Source organism: Teleopsis dalmanni, chromosome 1, assembly GCF_002237135.1.
Source record: "Teleopsis dalmanni isolate 2A chromosome 1, ASM223713v2, whole genome shotgun sequence".
Taxonomy (NCBI): domain Eukaryota; kingdom Metazoa; phylum Arthropoda; class Insecta; order Diptera; family Diopsidae; genus Teleopsis; species Teleopsis dalmanni.
The window spans coordinates 17,224,954-17,244,725 of record NC_051846.1 but is presented as its reverse complement, the minus strand read 5'-3'; the positions used below and the strand labels follow the sequence as shown (position 1 = coordinate 17,244,725).

Below are 19,772 nucleotides of genomic sequence, written 5' to 3'. Positions count from 1 at the left end.
ACGTGTTACTTCAAAAGAAAATATCTCTAAATTACATGAGTTTTATCGAATCCACATTATTTGTATTTCAAGTATTCCCAAGCACAAGACTTTTAAGTGTCGAGCAGCCACATGAAGTATGACTGGCATGTGATTTCCAAGATCACGTATTACGAGAATAACATTTGCATTATTGGCCATCAAATAATTCCAATTCCGTGAATTTCAATGAATCTTTTAACTGATCGTTGCTGAATTCGTTAACAATTTCGGTGCAATCTGCAATAATCTCAGACTTCAATTGGTCAATAATATTGAAAGAAAAGTAAATATTAGTTGCCTGATCGGTGCTAGTTATTGTATCCATACCAGCTTCCGTAATATTGAATAAAATTAAAAAATGTGAAGCGATTGTTTAAAATCGAATCATATTTGAATCATGTACAAACGACCTCAAAACCTAGATTGACGGAAAATACGGTTTTGTAGAATATTTGATGATATTGGAGGGGAATTGTGTGTTACGAACTGATTCAGCCTCGTTTACTCACAACTTGGCCGCTTGAATAAAACAAACAAAGAAAAGTGACTAAAATGGACGCACAAAAAAAGAGTTGTGTTCCATCATGATAATGCCAAGCCATACACATCTTACATGACTCGAAACAAATCAACGAAACTTGGTTTGGAACTTTTAATGCTACTACAGTATAGCCCACATCTTGCACTATCTGACTACCACTTGTTTCGGTTTTTGTAAAACTCTCTAAATGGTAAAAAATTTGCCTATTAAAGAGCTAATGGAAATCACTTAATCAAGTTCTTCATCGGTATACTACCGAAGTTCTACACCGATGGAATTATGACCGCTGGAACTACCTGAAAAAGAGCAAGGGATGATAAATAATAATAGCCAATATTTACTTAATTAAAATTGTTTATAAGTAGAACTTTTATGTTCAATTTTTTTAGTTAAATTTGCATTTATAACTTTTTGGTTAGTATTTAGTTACAATCATTAATATTTTATATTTTAATATTTAAGGGATAATAAATAATAATAGTCAATATTTACTTAATTAAAATTGTTTAAAATTAGAACTTTTATGTCCAATTTTTTTAGTTAGTATTTAGGTTAGTATTTACTTATAATCATTATTATTTTATGTTAAAAATAGATTTCAGTAAAAATTATATAGTAATTATAAATTGAGAAGCTTTTACGAAAACAAATGACATTTTTTACAAATAAAATAAAAATTAAGTAAAAATGTGCTTTCAAAGCTCCAGAACTGTTCTTAGTGATCATAAAGGGTTAATGTTTTTTAACTTTTCAAATAATTTATTATTGTGTGCCAAATGCAAAGAGTATAACAAAACGCAGAGAACTGTTCACCACAGTAAGGTAGCGGCGTTAATGTTGATTAGACGTGAGGTGATTTATGCGTGAAAGCGGTTAACAATTTTTTTATTGTATCTTTCGATATTTTTCGTTTGATTATATTTAGTGGATATATGCATCAAATAACTTTTATCAGTCCAATATACGTATTCGATAGCAAATTGTTTCAGACGTGTGTAGTGTATATTAAATAAATTTAACAACGAAAAACTCATCAGGAGACAAAAAATTATATTCCATAAGCCAAAACGAACAAATTGCAAAGATAAAAATCTGAACATTTCCATTGCGATTTCTTTGCAAAAAAATCAAAATCAATTACTTACATTACCTATTATTAAAAAAAAAAAACAAGTGCAATTAAAATAATAATAAAAAACGTCTGCAACAATAATAATAATAATAACAACAACATACGATGGGTTACACCATACAGGTAAGAAGCATTCATGCCCAAAATACACACATGCAAACTAACACCAACGCACAACCGCACATAGCAAAGTACAATTTTTCCATTTCGTGATTCTGCCTTGTTATGTTTTTGTTGTTTTATTTTTCGTGAACAAAACCAACTTGAGCTCATCTTTGCACTCTCTTTATCCAACATTTCCGTCGGCGTTTCACCTGCTTCATCATAACAGACATCACATCACAAACAATAATGAATTTTCGTTTTTTGTTTTTATTTTAATTAAAATTAAAGGTTCTTTTTAGCAATTTCGTTAATCTTAGTTGAAAAACAACAAAAATCAAATAAATCTCGCAAAACACACTTACACACATACACACATACAATCACGCAATTAAGTACTTTTAATTGCAAAGCTAAAAATTGTTAAAAGTTAGAAAAAACTACTTATACTCAAATGAAAATATTAGTACTAAACAAAAAGAATATATATTGAAATAATTTAACTCAAATAAATAATTAATAAAAAGTATAAAATAATAGTAGAATTTTTTCTATATTTTATAGTTTTTAATATACATATTTCTGATTTACTTCGCATTTTTTAAATTAGAAGTAAAATTCCAATTATATTTTATTTACTGTTACAAATATGTCTAATATCAAAGGTATCTACTCCACGCCAACATTTCCAAGTCCAAAATGCGCTTGGACAAAATTCTATTCATTATTCTAGGAAAAAAATTTAAAAGTAATATCCCTGGAAGTTATGAGCCGATAAACTGGTCAGGCACAGCAGTAATGTTCAATATGATACGAGTATAATGCTAAGAAAGATAGGTACACTTATTTCCAGGATCTAAAGTAACATCCCTAGAAGTTGTAAGCCATTGAACTCGCTAGACACAGCAATCATCTCTAAGCTGATATGGATGTTACACTCAAAGAGATAGGTACACTTATTACATCAAATAAATTTAGTACTCCGAATAAATAACGAAAAATCATTGTCAGTCAGAACATACCTGACTCATTCTTTAATATGGTAACTGTAGCTTCAACAATCCACACATGAACTGAAATTATCCTAAGTATAACAACAAACAGTTTTATTTCTCAGATGTCTATCAGCGCAGGTCATTATTTGACAGGTAAGCAGACCCTTATAATAAATTGAGTGCTGCCAGTGATTTTATGAAGCTTTGATCTGTACTACAAGTACAACAGCAGATATTCTTAAAATAATTGAAAAAAATTATTTAGTTTTCACCTTTCTACATTTACATCTATGATAATTTTTGGAGAACATCTCTGTTCTCGAGGTTCTATGATAAATTTTAGTCGTTCCCCATCTCTGATCGTAATGTCGATAGTTCAACATTTCTCTTTCTTTCAAAGATGCACAGCTGAAAATAAAATGGTCTAATTTAAATAAAAACAAAATCTCTGTTATTTCATTGAGAAACGCCGTAATATTGTAAATCTTGCGGTTACTGTACTGAGAAACCATAGTCGGTTAGAGAACCATTTTAGAATATTAAGTATTCCCTTGAATTACTCCTGCTGTAGTTGTGCCGTCTTAGCTTTATCAGTATCCAGCGCATTTGCAACATATACTATTTTATTTAATATGATATAGACTTACTTTTTAGAAAATATTCCTCTTGAAAAATATATTAGTCTTCATTACAAGGTCTAAATTGTTTAAAGCCTCCCAATTTATATAATCAACTAACAGACCTGAGCGGATGGCTTTGATCATCCTAATAACCTGACCTAATCGATATGGCTTGCAGTATACTGAACATGCAACTAATATTATCTAATAACTAATAGACTAATTATTTCGAAATGTATTTGAGAGAGTGTTCTGTTATTGAAAAGTAGCCATACGTGATAATTGAGTTAGGATTATTGTATTAAATAATGATCAAGATTAGAACATTTCTATTATGAAAATAATTCAAACATTTTAATAACATATAAATGTACCTTGAAGTAAAATTTAAGAAGAAAATAATTCGCACAGAGATAAATAATTGGCAGTTCGAAAATATAAGTTAAGGTTTCAGATGATTTCAGTAGTTAGTTAGCACTCTTAATGTAAGATTTGAAATATTTTTACACTTACTTAAGATTGACGTAAATAGGCAATTCTGATTCTACAAACAAAACAAACTTGAATCAGTTAATCAACTAAGAATTCTGCATATATTTGCCAAGCTCCCCGCACACATTAGAACAATATTTGCTGAAGAAGATTTGCGTAAAAAACCCAAATATTCACATGAATCATTTGAACTTTAACCCTTCTATGACAAGTTGACGCTAATCATTTTTTAAGTTAGGTGTTAAGTGGATTGAAATAAAAATAGAATTTGTTAAAAAACTTCATTTATTTTGTTTTATATATTTTACTAATCATTTTTTCTTTCTTTCAAATATGATTTCGAAGATTTCGTTTTCGTAGTTATCGCACCCTCATTTGTTGACGTAATAGAAGTACATATTGTACATTATGAAGTTACTTGTGTCGTGATTTTATCCGTCGTGTCATTACAGAGCAGGCAAGTTGAAGCCCTTCACAATTGTTTACATGACAAAATTTATTACGAGAATGAAGTGGATCATAAAAGTGGTTAACATATTTACATTGATAACATTTTTAAGTACTTCCATGTTTTATCTCAGCACAACTGGACTCCAAATAAGTCTTGGCAGACTTTATCAAATTTGTTATGGTTTCGATAATTAGCAATTCTTCCAACTACCTCTCAACTCTACATGTGGTGCCTACAAATGTTTGACTATCAGACGCCAAGAAATTAAATCTAAAATTAAAATTTTCTTATCAACATTTTATTTTTATTAAGTATATTAATTATTTTTGATAATGGCGCTCAATAAAAACGGCGCTTATAGTAGGTAAATTCAAACAATTAAGTTGAATATTGTTTTATACGTTCTTTACTAATAGATCAAGAATTGAAGATTCCTATGTTTAATTTTAAAAGCAACACTCTTAGAACTTAAATAAGTTAAACTACTAAATCAGATGTAACATTTATGGTATAATAACGCATTAGATTAGATTTCTGTTGGTAAAGGATTTGGGTTAAAATCTAATACTAATCCCTGCCTCTAACAGACGTTTTCACACCTATACTTTATGGCAATACTGTCTGATTGATTACTTCACACAAAAGTTCTTCCTATACAATTCGAGTTCATAAAGGGCACAACTTATATCTGCATATATATGTCACATATCTTTGTAACTAAAAGTAATGTAACATTCAATAAAAGTTGATCCCATTAGTGAGAAAGCGATCATCTCCATAGCTCTTATTTTAATAGTTAAATATATTTGAAAATTATTTGACTACGGTCACGACAAGTCCAAATATCAAAATGATCACCAATAATAGAAGTCTTCAGATTAACAAAGATATATCAGGGATACGCAATACTTATATAATTTTAACTCTTAAATAGTTATCGTTTTGTTTTTTGTCATTGATGGATTTACAATTTGTCTGGAATTGATTAATATTTTAATTATTTATTATAATTATTGATTAATTATATTCTACACAATAAAAATATTCATTCATATTAACAGCCACTGCGAAACATTCAACGATGGGATCTCCAAAATATCATTCGGAAATTGTTTGAAATTAGATATCAAGAAGAGTCATATATTCAGTCTGTAACTTAACAACCAAGTATTAGCCACAAAATATTCATTGTTACGGGCAATAAGAATGAATAATCGTACAGAGTATCGTAGGTCAAATATGCACAGAGTATATTTTTTGGAACAAATTAATATGAGATTGGAGAAATTGATGATTTGTCTCATTGTCTCTTCTGTTTACAAAAGTTCACATTCTTTAAATTCTAGTTGGGTGAATTGATTTATGAATTGATATGTTACTCGTAAAAAGTTTTACTTATTGAGGGTTCACTATCAGAACCTTCAAGCTTACACATGCGTGGTACTTTAGCTAACAACTAACTTCAGCTAATTACTAATAAATATCGAAGTAGGATTAGAAAGTCCATCACATTTGCTATATCTGTGCTCCGCATGTACTTATCAGATTTATATTAATCTAGGATTTTTCTTCCTTCAACTTCAGCGAATTATCTTATGATCTCAACTTGAATAAATTCTTACTTTAAATTTAAAGCCCAAACAGTTCTCTGAAGTTCTTTAGATATATGGGGAGTTTTCACGCTATATCACAATTAACCACTTAGCCTTAGTAATTCTCAACTGATTGGAAGGGTTCAAATTCAAGTCAACATCTATTTCACTGGCTAATATTTAGACACATATTTTACTATTTTCGAATTTTAGTAGAGTTATTATATTGTTTTTGAAACAATATTTAAGACACCATTCTACTTGTTTGATTAACATTTCGAAAAAACATAAAAAAGCAATGCCAAACATACACGAACAATTTGCTTAGGTGTAAATTAGTATTGGTCGTCTGGCAGTATCGTATGATTCATTTTTGAACAGTTTTATCACCAGCAAACCTTATCTCCAATGGATTAGTTTTTTGAATACCATATACCATGTACGTGTGCGACCATTATTCGAAATAGAAAGCAATAACTAAATAAAAAAAACATGAAAATTAAATAAAAAGTGAATTTCTTTACTTTTTCCTTTTTATAAAGTATAAAGTGATTTGATTAATACAATAAGTTATATACGTGTTATCTGGTGATATTTACTTTAATATATACATATGATTAACTTTTAATAAGACTACAACGAGTTATAAGGATGTAGAAGGTAATTCCATGAAAGTGGCACATTTATTAAAAGGAATATATAATTCTATATCTTATATAACGCTAACGCTTTTCAATAAATCGACAAATCGAAACAAACGGGAAAGTCAACTTTAGATTTACCCATCTTCAACACCCTATACGCAGATAGTTCCATTTAGAGTTTAGTTTTTAACATTAAATTCAATACATTTTTTTATGGTAAATATAACTAACAATAAAACATCACAACGAGCTACAATAACAATAAAACATTTTTTAATCTATAAGCAGCTTATTTAACTAAAAACAATTTCAGAACTCTGAAACTGGCGAAGTCGATTATATATACACCGATGATAGCACCACTGTAGAATTACCAAAGTTCGACCAAGAAACTGGAGAACCGTTAAATGGCAAACTTAAAGTGCGTTACATTAAACACAAAAGTTTTCATATACCCAAGAAGTATTTGCGTGGTACCCCATGCGAAGAGTTTGACAAGCAAATAAGTGGTGACTATAATGAAAATTTTCCACCTCACGATATACAGGTCTTGCCAGTGAACGACAAAAACGAAAAACCCAAAAGTCCTCAATATGCCAGAGAAGACTATCTGAAAATGGATGGTGTTATAAATGTAAGATGCATTAAATTATTTTAAAAGCTACCCATACATAGTTTTATATCGTTTTTTATTACAGGAAATTGTATTGGGTTATAACAAATCGTCACATCACTTGCTCCTTATTCCAACCTTGTTCTTTTTCAACATATATCTGGCTTTGCTATTGGGTATTATCGAAATGTTTTTGCATTGGTGGGCTCATCACAAAAATGGATTAAATACGAACAAGCAAATTTACTTTCGCAGTCCATTGCACTTATTGACTTCACAGTTCTGTGCCGTTTGCCGATCTGAATCCGAAATGGACATAAAACTTTTTGATATGCTTAACAAGCACATGCGCGAAGCAAGAAGGTCTAAGACACTACGAAACGTATCAAAAGCGATTAGTTAGAAATAGAAATCTAACTAAATCTACCAATAAAATTAAAAGACAAGCTTTCTAAAAGACAGGATGAGTAATACGTAACTGACTTAACTTACATTATGTAAAGAGCTCAACAAACGTTGAACAAAGTAAGTCTTATTAACGTTAGTGTTTACTATGTTAATAATATTACATAGTTATAGGTAATTACAAATAATACTATTTTCAGTTCTCTCTTCCACAATTATAGAAAATTGCCGTCTGAGATGAACTAATGGAAAAAAGTGCGATTAGAAAGCATACGTATGCTTAAATCAATATGGCGCATAAATATGGATGATTTGGTCAGTTACTACTTCTTCATTCTGTATTTTACTATAACACGATTAAAGATACATTTAAGTTTATACGAGTATGTATGCATTAACTTATGCATACAGTTAGATATTTTTATATACTTCTATAATTAAAGTTTCTATTTATTCTACAATAAAATTGCTATTCTTAATACATTGATGAATTATATTCGTTTTTATTTTTTGTTAAATAAATGCACAAAATATCACTTTGGACTCTTATTAAATATAGTTCTAAACATTTTGATTACTTCACATTTACATTTTTTACGAGTTTTTTACATTTACAACGACTTAGTAATATTAAAGCGCATTGTTCCACTGCCATTATTCTAGGCTACTTCAGCTTGAGTCATTTTCTTCAAATTAGGTGACACCTTGAATTTGGCACCCGTACAAGCAATCACATCATCGACTGTGTAACCTTCTGCGACTTCAATTAATGTAAGGCCAACACCTTTTTCAACTTCAAAAACAGCCTAAATGCATAAAAAAACACATTTAAGGAATTTATTTAACACAGCTCAGTTTAGAAGTAGTCTTACCTTTTCGGAAATAATCAAATCGATAACTTCTTTTCCTGTCAAAGGCAATGAGCAGTTGTCTAATATTTTAGGCGATCCATCTCGGGCATTATGTTCCATTGTTACAACAACCTTAGTACCAGGGGCAGCAACCAGATCCATTGCACCACCCATTCCTTTTACCAATTTACCCTAAATAGGAAAAATTAATTTAAAGTAATTAAGTAATCTTAACTTATTTTAAGTTATTAATTATAAACATTTCAGATAATTAAAAATGTCAAAGATAACTATAAAAGCTGTACAAACTTTCTCACATCAAACTATGCCATGATCTTTATGACCAATTAAACAATTCGGTAATATACCAATCTTTTTCAGAGATATTCTTAAATCCACTAAACAGTTCTTTTGATATCACAACCTGCTTATTTTTGTTAATTTCATTAATTTTAGTTTCAACTTACCCAGTCTCTAACATTTACTTCTAGATTCCAGCATTCACACTATTCTAAATCCATTCGTTTTCTCATTATTCACACCTCATTTACTATGGGTATACATATAAAACAAAATCAACTGATCAAGAATGACAAAGAATGACAAAGAAAAATTGTCATTGGTAATAAATTTGTTTGCAGACAGATCCTGAATAGTACAGCAAAACTATTTTCTCTCTGTATGGCTGTTGCCGTATGATCTTCGTGATAGACAACACCCATTCGCACCACACAGTTGCTTCTCTGTGTATACAGTGTAGAAGAAAAATCGCTCGAAAATTATTGAACATCATATTCAATTACATATTTATATGCTATACGTATTTGAATAAAACAAAACGAAAATAAAATAAAACAGTGAGTAAATTTAAAGTGATCGGCTCAAATATTCGAATTTAAATATTCTCAAGAATTAATGCTTCAAAACTTTTCAAAACCCACTAATGCATCAATAACGTGTCCTACCTTTCTATACACCGCGAAGTACACATATTTTAAATACTTTTTCAGAAGTTCGTTTCTCTCTATCTCACTCCATATGACTTCATCCTTCTCTCTCTCTCTCTCTCTCTCTCTGGATATTACTCCATCTCTCTCTCTATAAATATATATCATTCCATTCGTCGCTCTATACATATATATATATCTCTTCATCGCTCTCTCTCTCTCTGTCTATATCACTCCATCCCTCTCTCTCTCTCTCTTTCTCTTTCTCTTATGATGAAAATGCATGTTAAACAGAATGTCACATTAGTTTGTCATTTTCGCATTTTTACTATTACTTTTGTACTTTTTGATTGTGCTCAAATTTAAAAGGAAATTATATACATACATTAAAGGAAATACAATGTATGCAATACATTCATACAACATGGCTTTGACTTAGTGACGAGGCATGGATAGCCTCGGCTGTCATGACCGAATTTATACCGAAATTTGTTTTTTCTCTCTCTCTCTCTCTCTCTCTCTTAGTTTTTTAAATTGTATAGAAAGCAACAACAGTTTTGATTTTGACGTGCTCGTGACACTCTACATAACATAAGTCTTAGTGTGATAAACGTGTAAACGAATAATAGTACAGACATTTGACACATTTTCCAAATGACAATGGTATATATAAACTTACAGGTATCATCCAATTTGCCAAATCACCCTTTGCAGATACTTCCATAGCACCTAAGATAGTTAAATCCATGTGACCTCCTCGTATCATCGCAAAACCTTCATCTGAACCGAAAAATGAAGCTCCTGGAATAACAGTAACTGTTTCTTTGCCTGCGTTAATTAAGTCGTGATCGACTTCATGTTTTTTTGGGAATGGTCCCAATCCCAAAATACCATTCTCTGACTGCAGCATCACATTAACACCCTTTGGCAAGTAATTTGAAGAAAGCACTGGTATGCCAATGCCCAAATTTGCGTACATACCATCACGAAACTCCATTGCAACACGTCTAGCAATACGATGACGTATTTCGTGAGCTGGATTCGGTTTGACATTTTCTCCACCACTATTCTCTTCCGTAACACGCAGTCTTTCAATACGCTTGCTGTAATTGGTCCCCTGATATATGCGATCAACAAATATTCCAGGTACATGTATTTGATCGGGATCTAGAGCACCCACTGGCACAATTTCCTCAACTTCTGCAATCGTTACTTTGGCAGCACGACACATTGCGGGATTAAAATTTCTTGCCGATTTATAAAAAACTAAATACAAATATATTCAATAAGTACTTCTAAAAATTTATAACAATTTTATCAACCTAAATTTCCATATGGATCGGCTTTCTTAGCCTTTACAAGCGCATAATCTGCAAAAAGCGATTGTTCCATTACATAATTCTTGCCATTAAATGTTTGTACTGGTTTTGGTTCACTTTTAATAGCTACAGTACCATCTTTGTTGTAACGTATCGGTGCTCCGCCATTTTGTATCAGAGTAGCATAGCCGGTAGGTGTAAAGAAAGCTGGTATGCCTATGAGATGTAAAAAATTTATGTACTTCATACATTAATTTCAACACAATTGGTTTTGACAAGTGCTTACCTGCACCACCAGCTCTTATTTTTTCTGCTAATGTTCCCTGAGGCGTCAATTCGACATCTAAGTCCCCAGCCAAATATTGATTCACTAAATCAGCATTTTCTCCTACATAGGAAGCAATCATTTTAGATACTTGCCTTTGTCGGATAAGTTTTCCTAGACCCCAATCTTCAACACCTGATTATAAAAAAGTATATGTATACTAATCTCATTTCGATAATATATCATAAACTAACCTCCATTATTAGTAACCGCAGTGATGTTCTTTACACCTTTCTCTTTAAGTGCCTCAATGGACTTTTCTGGTATACCAACAATGCCAAATCCACCAAAGAAAATCATGGAGCCATCATTTACATCGGCTACAGCTTCAGTTGCACTGGCGTAAATTTTTTTGTTGGATGCTTTACCGGTTGTGGAATAACAAGCAATAACCTTAAATAAACAAAGAAAACCTATTATTAGAAAATTGCTACATATATATTTACTTGAATTTGTAATTTCCATGTTATCAACATGGAACACTCAATAACAAAATTTTTTGAACTTTCTGCATTCTGCACTCTTATCATTCCTTCGTTAGTTTCAAATTGCATTTAGTCTAAGAACTGAGAATGACAGCTTATATTTCTTTCAACCCATTAAAAAAGCAGATCAAAATGTGATTAAATATTGAGTTTCTAAATTTGTCAAAAAAAAAACATTAGATAACATTGTTTATGTTAGATATTGTATAATGCACTCATCTAAAACTTGACGACTATTTACAATAAATTAATGGACCCCAACGACGTCATTTAAGGGTACATGCAGTTTGGAATAGTAATGTTAAGTTTGTAGAAAGTAGTAGTATCGGGGAACCTACATAGCGCATATATTCTAAGTGTACCTATTCCAAAGCAAATAAATCTCTCAAATTTTTCAGCAAAAAACACCTAAAATATTTGTTGAAGAACCAACATCGAATAACTTTTTTACACAAATGCCATATAAACTTACTTTCAAGACATTACATCGAAAATCATAGGATGCGATCGGACATCATGACTTTGTAAGAAAAAATTAGCCAGTCATCAAAAACGACTGCCTGCACATAGACATATGGACACTTTGACTCGCATTTTATAATTTTACCACTAATTCTTGCTATTTATGTATTTTTCATGACAAGCTTATATTGGTAAGTTAGGCGCCTAATGAGAATGGTGGGTTGGTTCTATCAAAATTAAACAAGCTAGTGCACCACTCTTTGCTAAATTGAAATATTTTTTCGGATAGGATTTATGCTACAAACATAGAAGAGTTTTCGATATTTTATCCTTTAACGTAGTGGATTTATCTTAGTCAACATTAATGGTCAAATATTGTTAATGATCTTATTCGAACGAATGAATGATTATATCTAAAAGCATATGTTGACGAATGTGTGAATTAGCTGGACTAAATAAAGTGAGTAAAAATAAAAGAAGAAAAGTAAAGATTAAAGAATTTCTGGTGGTTGCATATTCGCCATTCAATATTAAAAATAATACGAGTTAGCCATGCAAATATGAAGAAATAAAATATTGAAAATGAGATCAGTTGGCCAGGCAGAAGAATTGGTGAAAAGCTAAGAATATTTTTATTTTAAAAAAATGATTGTCATTCGATTGTCATTCGTACACGTATAATTATTGTACTCGAAATTGAATTATTTATAATAAATAAACATTAAGAATTAAGGAGGGGAAAGCCTACAATTGGTGACCCCGACGTGATCTACCACGGGTTTGAATTGGTAAAAAGCTAAGAATATTTTTATTTTAAAAAAATGATTGTCATTCGATTGTTATTCGTACACGTATAATTATTGTACTCGAAATTGAATTATTTATAATAAATAAACATTAAGAATTAAGAAGGGCAAAGCCTACAACTTATTGAAGGTCTCTACTTTGTAGATCTTGTACTTATAAAAATTGTATATCCGATTACATTGCTTTCTCGTGAAACTGCCAAAACAATTTTTTAAAATAGAGAAGAAATTTTATCATAAGTTTTCAAGTTTTTTATTGACACTTTTATTTGTAAATTATTTTTATACTGCTAATACATTCACGATTGCTTAAGGGTGAATAATGGTAAGTATCTACATGCGTACTGACACGGTTGACAGGAGAACAAGCATAAAAGGGTCAAGGGTTCTCTTAATTAAATCTCTAACAGATATCATTGAGTAGCCAAGAGCAGACCTCATTCACATTCAGCCAGTCACGCAGTGAACTGGAATGCAGATCCCAAAAAGTAAGCTTTTCTCCTAACCATCTCCCTAACTGATACTATGGACTCAGGTACCTATGTATGACTTTCAACACTAAGCAAACGAACTTAAGTATGGACATATATAATTCTCTCCAATAAGCACCTTCATTGCTATGTCTTGCATTTAATTTAGATCATTATTCCCGTCATTTTAATAGAATTATAATGCATTTATAACAAACAACAAAGGGTATCACAATAAAGCATGCAAATAATTGCAAAAAAGACAACTATTATATAACAATTGTGGTATTCATAGTGTTGATAAAGTGCGGGAAAAAAAAGGCGATGAAATGTCACCTTATTGCCTACCAGACACGCGACTGATAACCACAAAAAAGCAGCAAAAAAACAAAAGTAAACGCAATTTCATAATTCTAGTCTTATCAAAGTTTTGTCTTCCGAGGAACAGATGTGTCTCAGTAACTAAATTTTTTTATTTAATCATTTTAATATAATCTGAAGTCAACATTAATTGAATTTGTGGTCTCGTGTTTATTCCATTTAACACAAGTAAAAGATCAGTGAACAGGGAAAGCGTAACTTTCAAGCATTCTCTGTAAAATTAATTATTTAGCACTATTAGTGCTTTATAGCTCGTGCCCCTTTAGGAAGTAGTAATCACCCGTAAATCATGATAGATGAGCCATATATTTCAATATAATAAAATACCTTTCTTACTAACCAAATAAAATAATTATTGAAAATTACCTTAATTTGTGTGTCATTTAGATCGAAAATAGTATATGTTACGCACAAATAGAACAAAAAACGACAACAAAGGCTAAAAATAAAAATATACGCAGTGAAAATAAATTATAATTTAAATAAATTGGATAAATTAATTCAATTTTCTAAAAACTTTAGGCAAAACATTCTAATAAACTTAATTTGACGTGTTCATAGTTTCATTATGCGCTACTAACGCATAAGTGGAGACTTGAAGTCACTAATAAAACTAATATTATTTATTTTTTTTTAGATATATATTACTTAAAATATTTGTTTACGTACTAACATAATCGTTATTGGTACCCTGTAGGAAATGTAACTACTCCAAGTCTAGACTACAACTGGCGCAGTTTAATGGATCACAGTTAGCCTAAGGATGGCTCATTTTACACAAGTGTGTCTTAATAGCGAATCAGTCGATTCTACTTATCGTAAACTAATCTGTTCAAAACAGTTAGTGTATGCGTAAGCTTTCGTCGCGAATGCAATTGAAATAGTCCGTAACGGACTAGTTTTGGACAATTGTCTTGTCTCATCCGACAGAGCAATTGCCTTATTATTCTCTTAAAGAAACTATATTTACCGTGCTTGATTTTTTAAGGCTATCTACTCTTTTAAAAAAAGAAAAAGAAAACACACCTCTTATCGTATTTATATGACCAAACAATTGCTTATCATAATTTAAATGATATAAGTTTGAAACAAAAGCTTTATTACGCTTATTAATGTATCTTAAAAAAATATTTTTAAACTTGAAATAGTTACATCTGTGATTTATAAATATATTTTGCGTTCTGTCATAGCTGTCTGTAGGGCATCCCTAAATGATTAAAAAAAAATTATATACTTTATTATGAGCTCCGCGCACTTACCCTAATAGTATTTACATTATTGTAATAACAATTTTTAGTAAACACGCGACGCAATTGATTCACAAACATTGCACTTATTTATATTTTTCTATTTTTATTAAGAAAATATTTTTGTTAACCTTGCAACAACCGTTCTTAAACCAGTCTGTCGATCCATACGAGAGCAACTCAATCACTACCATCAAAAATAATAAAGTTCCATATGTTTAACTAGTGTGGTGAAATAAAGCTCTTTTCATTAAGTTTTGGCACGTGTAAATATTTTACCGCACAACTAAATACCGTATTATTATCTGCTTACTACAAACACTTGGTACGTTATAACAAAACAAATGTGAAAAACAAGTTTTTCACCACACCACCACATATCTGTAGAAAGCTTTTTCACAGCGACGAGTTTTAGAACAACTATGCAACTATGAAACTAACATTTTAAATTAAACAAAAAAATTAATGTATAACTAACTGCTGCACTAAATTTTTCATATATTTCACAATTTTATAATTTTATATATATATAATTTATTTTAAATAAAAACTTGTTTTATTCCCACCAGAAGCTCACTGAGAAACTTTCTGTTTCGGCGCGTACATAATGCCACCATTTCTTTGGTATGTATAAACAGTCGCCTTCTTGTATGGTTAATTGAAGAAATTTGACATTTGCTGATTTTGGATACTTCTGCAAATCTAAGTTAATAGCATCAATTTGTGAGGTATTGTTCAGGAATTGTGTTTTATGTGGATATAAATTCGAACTGTCTTCTGGTGCGGCTAAAATAACTGTTTTAGCTCCAAAAACTTGACAAAGTAAATTGTGCTTCGGGTCATAATGCAATGGAGAGATAGTTCCTTTTGGTCCAAGCCATGCTTTTATGTCAACCTTCTGTTCAGCCTTCGTAGCCAAAATACAATAATCGGGTATACGTATATCCTTCATTAATTCTGGTACTTGATCAAAAAGCTCGTGCTGCGCTAAGTATTCTATTTCAAATTCAGAATCTTTTATATTTCCACAAAATTGCCTCTGTAAAAAATCACGTATTTTTATCAATTGTTGTGACCATTCTTCACTTGTATAATTAGAACCAATTTCCACTGGAACAGTACGATTGCCAGCTATTTTAATTATATAATTTAAATCTCTCCATTTTTCCAATGCCGACCAATGAGAAATCGAATTTAATAACAATGCTGGGCACTTCGTTTCAAAGCAATTTTTTCGAAAAAAATCTATAGATGGACAATCGTACTGAGGTATATCACACCTCAGTAATTGTCGTTGTAAAGACTTTATTATTGGTAGACGCAGATCAGCATCTTTAATTTAGGAAAAATAAAAATTAAAATTAATTACTAAAAATAATGATATTTTAGACTTACATAATACAGCACTGAAATATTTTTGTAGACAATTCTGTAATCTCACGTTGTTCACATATAAATTCTGTGTACAACCTAGAAGTATCGCTTGATCCAGTATTTCATTACATTTAGCCAATTGTTCAACTTCTGAATTTCTAAATAACAAATAAAAGATCTATTTTAATTTATTAAAATTTGTACACTTATTTACAAACCTTGAAATAGTTTCCAACAGCATAAATTTTTCGTATATCTTGAGACACTTGTGAGAAGTGACCTGTATGTATACGTTCCCAGTACTTATCAACCAATGACTGTACTAAGTATTCCGCTTCTTCAGTGTCATTCGAAAGTATATGTTTACCGTTGCTTTGTTGTATGTTACTTATATTTTGAATTATAAACCGAAAAATATATGATGTCTGCGGTTCTAACGTAACATAATGCTCAATATCCGAATATTTTGGTAAAAGCATAGACATTTCTAAAATACCAACCAACTCCATCACGATAATTTAAAAACAGGGTAGTTATTTAATTTACATTAAAATAACAGGGTAGCTACTAACAGGGTAGCATTCATGCAGATACGGTATGAAATTTAGCCAATGCATGTTTGGGCACTTGAAAATACTCACCATAATACAATATCGTTGATTGTTATTTGATACAAATATCGTAATGACTAAACGCTTTGAAGTATTAAACAATACAAAAATGCTACAATTTCAAGTTGGAAACGTTTCGATTGGTTTAAAATATAGACCTGAAGAACAATGGGCGGCGATTAGTGATGTCATTTTCGAACTATTGAGTAAAATGTCTTTAATAATATTTTGCGTACGCATTTTTTATTTTTTTTTTACCACTCATATTATATATATTTCTGTATGACATAACTGCCTGAACAGAATGTTGCAGCTATAGCTGAAGCCGAAACTGTCGAATCGTACAGTCAAAATTAAATGAACTGAAAATAAATGTTACGAACAGAATGTGTGACTTAAACTGCCACCGCTGTTGAAGTTGTAGCCGAACAATTTTTAATTTTACTTTTCCTGTAGTGCTACATGTTTGACAATTTATATATAACGTAAATATAAAAGGAGAATTTTGAATTTTGATTTGTTGATTTAAATCTAATATCAATTCTTATAAATAAAATTAAGTATTAAAGTATTCTGAGATATATATTTATTTCTACAACAGATGTATTCTTTCGACACGAATGCTTCAATAGAACACGTTTCACTTTAATATTAATATGTAAAGCAAAACAAAATTCGCAAAAAAAGCCCACTTTCTTGAAACTGTTTAACGAATAAGCCACTCGCATTACAATGGTGCCAAATCTTAAAACTGATCTATTGTGAATGATTTTTAGATCATTAGATCATTGAAAAATTCAATATTAGGAATTCTCCTGATGAAGGCAAAAGCGAATTTGCCGAAACACGTGTAGAGATACACAAAAAACTTTCGAAATAAAAGTTAGTATATTTTAAAAAACAAAAATAACCGCATTTTAACTGGGGTTATTTTTGTATATACATATATTTATCAACCATACATTTGTTTAAAATTTGTTTTCTTGTCATATGTTTACTGATTTAGACAGTGCTGCCAAATTATTTTTAAGCAGCCAAAATTTATTCGATTGGAGCATTTGTTCCAAAAGAATTTACCTAATATAAATGTATGTTAATAAAAAATCAAGCAAGTTGAAAGATATTAAAATATTAAACAAAAGTGAGTTTTTGAAAAAGAAATAAGTTAAGTAAAGACTAACTGCTACATAAACTAAAAATTATTATATATTAGTTTTTAGATAATATATATTATTTTATTAAAAAAGAAATTAAGCTTTGCAAGCAAACAGTTGTAGACAGTTGTAGACGTTGCTGTACTTTTTCTCTAATAAAAAATTTGGAGAAATAATTAAGGAATATATATATGAAATCTAATACTTCGTCAAGTTATGGTGTTCTTTATATTACCTTTTTTTTAATTTAAAATTATGGTAGCCCTGTTAACTCAGCTGTTCATCCTCAATAATGACGCTGGACAATAAGTTTAAAATTTATGTGAAATCAACAATTTTCTATTTCAACAATCAAATAATTATTAAATTTAAGTAAAATGGACATTGAAACGGCCAAAATTGAGGATTCTACCAAGGAAAATGAGTTCAGCCCAGAATTTATTCAAAGAAAATTGTATTTTTTATTGGATCAACTAAAAAGCATGCATGCGAAAATTCCAGAGTAAATTATTTCAATAATGCCAAGGCGTCCATTTACCATCTTTCGATTTACGTAGATACTACCAAATCCGGATTTCTTATGAACTGCTAACAGAATTAGCGAATTGTTTAGTCTATGATACTATATACCAAATTGTATTAGGTCTAGTGGAAATTCAGCATTTAACAGAGAAGCATCTCTTGCAGTTGCGCGAAACTCAACAAAAGAAATTTAAAGAAGAAATGGATGATTGGAAAAAAGTAACTGCGGATAAGGAAGAACTGGAACATATTGTAAAGATTACGAGCAAGAGACATGCTCAGATATTAGCAGACACAGATAAAAATATAATTTCTTTGTTAGATGAAAAGGTAGGAAACATATTAAAAAAATGTATTGATTTTAAAAATTTCATTATTATAGGTTCGTGAGCAGCAACTCACATTGCATAATGCTGGGGTACCTGGTTTCTACGTAACTACCGATCCCAAGGAAATTACAATACAAATATACTTACTAGACTTTATATTACGTTTAAGTGCACTTTCATTTAAACCAAACAAAAAATAAAAAGCTTGAACTGTAGCTAATAGTATTTGTATTTCACTTAATATAACAAACCACTAATTATATATGTATATCGATTGTCTAATATATATAATTATATAAATAAGAACTTTTTAATTCATAGCGATAGCTATCGATTCAAATGGAAAAATAAATTAAAAGTTTTAATAAGGATACAAATAACATTTATTTTATTATATATTAGTTTCATTCCAACATTTTTAGGTAGATGGCCTATAAATTAGTGGAAATATGTAGGTAATATGCCTTAAATTATTTTACGTTTTTTACACATGGGCAAAATGTAAGAATATAACAAAAAACAATGACTAACAAAGTAAAGATCAAGAAGACAATGGATCTGTATGTAAAAAGGAAATAAGAAACTTCAATATTATAATATATTCGCATTTAAGTTTTTGTCGAAATTAATAACATAATGACTTCAAATAAATTTGGTAAATATGCATGGATTTGTTATACACAGAAACTACGACCAGTTTTGTTTGACAGCTTGACTAAAACTGAATTGAAAGTATCCAGCAAAAGCTAATCAAAACAATCCAATTATGCTGAGATTTACATTCTGGATATACGTGTGTGGTGTTTGTCGTATCTCAGTTGACTTCTATAAATGTAACCACAAGCGCAACATTGTTCATCAAATAAACAAAGAATGCTATG

At 30.3% G+C, this 19,772-nt stretch overlaps 4 protein-coding genes across 5 annotated transcripts; 2 read left to right on the top strand and 2 right to left on the bottom strand.

Moving 5' to 3' along the window:
• The first annotated feature begins 1,393 nt into the window (after positions 1–1,393).
• Positions 1,394–7,856, top strand: LOC119667327. Of its 2 annotated transcripts, none has more exons than XM_038076679.1 (4): positions 1,394–1,817; positions 6,904–7,224; positions 7,289–7,728; positions 7,830–7,856. In XM_038076679.1, the coding sequence occupies exons 1-3, from the start codon at positions 1,800–1,802 to the stop codon at positions 7,604–7,606; spliced, it is 657 nt and encodes a 218-aa protein (XP_037932607.1). In that variant the 5' UTR covers positions 1,394–1,799; the 3' UTR covers positions 7,607–7,728; positions 7,830–7,856. The 2 variants fall into 2 exon arrangements, with proteins under 2 accessions (XP_037932607.1, XP_037932564.1); XM_038076636.1 differs by having other exon boundaries at positions 7,809–7,856.
• LOC119667258 (succinyl-CoA:3-ketoacid-coenzyme A transferase, mitochondrial) lies at positions 7,816–15,102 on the bottom strand. The gene is made up of 7 exons (XM_038076578.1): positions 14,914–15,102; positions 11,245–11,443; positions 11,012–11,185; positions 10,729–10,941; positions 10,086–10,672; positions 8,481–8,651; positions 7,816–8,414 (listed from the first exon to the last, which is right to left on the bottom strand). The coding sequence occupies exons 1-7, from the start codon at positions 14,980–14,982 to the stop codon at positions 8,268–8,270; spliced, it is 1,560 nt and encodes a 519-aa protein (XP_037932506.1). The 5' UTR covers positions 14,983–15,102; the 3' UTR covers positions 7,816–8,267.
• A 270-nt stretch (positions 15,103–15,372) lies between these two features.
• Positions 15,373–16,974, bottom strand: LOC119667166 (bifunctional peptidase and arginyl-hydroxylase JMJD5). The gene is made up of 3 exons (XM_038076492.1): positions 16,494–16,974; positions 16,297–16,453; positions 15,373–16,233 (listed from the first exon to the last, which is right to left on the bottom strand). The coding sequence occupies exons 1-3, from the start codon at positions 16,782–16,784 to the stop codon at positions 15,458–15,460; spliced, it is 1,224 nt and encodes a 407-aa protein (XP_037932420.1). The 5' UTR covers positions 16,785–16,974; the 3' UTR covers positions 15,373–15,457.
• Positions 16,975–18,281: 1,307 nt separating this feature from the next.
• LOC119668768 (gonadal protein gdl) lies at positions 18,282–19,183 on the top strand. The gene is made up of 3 exons (XM_038078394.1): positions 18,282–18,542; positions 18,598–18,892; positions 18,945–19,183. Exons 1-3 carry the CDS (start codon positions 18,418–18,420, stop codon positions 19,089–19,091), a joined length of 567 nt encoding a protein of 188 aa, XP_037934322.1. The 5' UTR covers positions 18,282–18,417; the 3' UTR covers positions 19,092–19,183.
• Positions 19,184–19,772: the final 589 nt, after the last annotated feature.